The sequence below is a fragment of the Priapulus caudatus genome, unplaced genomic scaffold (genome assembly GCF_000485595.1).
Source record: "Priapulus caudatus unplaced genomic scaffold, Priapulus_caudatus-5.0.1 Scaffold13568, whole genome shotgun sequence".
In the NCBI taxonomy this organism is placed as follows: domain Eukaryota; kingdom Metazoa; phylum Priapulida; class Priapulimorpha; order Priapulimorphida; family Priapulidae; genus Priapulus; species Priapulus caudatus.
Window position 1 is genome coordinate 1 of NW_014590629.1, and position 1090 is coordinate 1090.

The following is a 1090-nucleotide window of genomic DNA, read 5'->3' on the forward strand; positions in this document are numbered from 1 at the left end:
CACCGATAAAACTCGCAATAAAGTGATAACTATGATCATAACCTTCTTGCATTCGTATTGTTACTTTTTGCCCTGCTTCATTACAGGCTTTTTGAAAGTTTTCTGGTAATAGTTGCTGCTCATCGTAAAACTCATCTGCTGTTCCCTGATCAATCAAAATATCAGTAACTTTCGCACCGGCTTCAACTAAAGCAGTTGCGTCATAGGCTTGCCAGTCTACTATTATTCTTCCCAACCTACGCGTAGGCGCATAAAACAAGCTTTTACCCCATTCACAGTTGGTCCCATAGGGTTAGCGATAGGCGGAAAAAGCCGAGACGGATTTTATAACAGGCGCACGGAATTTTATATAACTCCCGAGTGCGCAAATTAAATGCGGCCATGCCGCCAGCCCATAGACATTACGTCCCCCATCAATCGATATTAAGCACATAGGCTAGTCACATGCTTCCGTAAATAAGATACGCAACCTTGTCCAAGAATATAAAGTTGCGAAAAATCTATATTTGGTTAAAAATTTAGTCAATGGTAGGAATATGGATAATTAATCATCGAATACCCAAAGGGGCCGAATTCTGTTGTTCGCTCTGTTGGACATTAAAATCCAGCACCTTGCCCCATATCATAGTGCTCTGGCTCATCGGCAATATCATCACCGCGCGGACTAGTATCAGGAAATACAATGGCAATTCCATGTTCAGCCGCATAACGTTGCGCACCTGCTTTCACTCGCGCATTATCGTCTGTACACGTAAGGCCTGACAGCCAATACAGTGCGGGCACTTTTGTCGCTTCAGCTTGCGGTGGTAGGTAAACAGAGAAGGTCATTTCACAATGGCAAGTTTGTGAATAATGAATGTAGCGCTTTAAGTAACCGCCAAACTCTTTAACTGATTCAGTTTGCTGCATTGCTTTTAAATCCTTTAAAAAATAATCACGGAGCGAATACTTTCACCCTTATGCATCAAATCAAAAGCGCGGTTAATATCATCTAATGGCATGGTGTGTGTTACTAAGCTATCCAACTCTATCTTGCCTGCCATATAACGTTCGACATAACCTGGCAATTCTGTTCTTCCTTTTACACCAC

At 42.2% G+C, this 1090-nt stretch overlaps 1 protein-coding gene across 1 annotated transcript; it reads right to left on the reverse strand.

Annotated features, from left to right (window-relative positions):
• Positions 1-9: 9 nt before the first annotated feature.
• On the reverse strand, positions 10-921 carry LOC106820459 (S-formylglutathione hydrolase-like; the record flags this gene model as incomplete). The annotated part of the gene is made up of 2 exons (XM_014824975.1): positions 10-186; positions 603-921. Coding segments are annotated over 2 exons (496 nt in total), but the record flags the coding sequence as incomplete, so codon positions are not given.
• Between the last annotated feature and the right edge of the window lie 169 nt (positions 922-1090).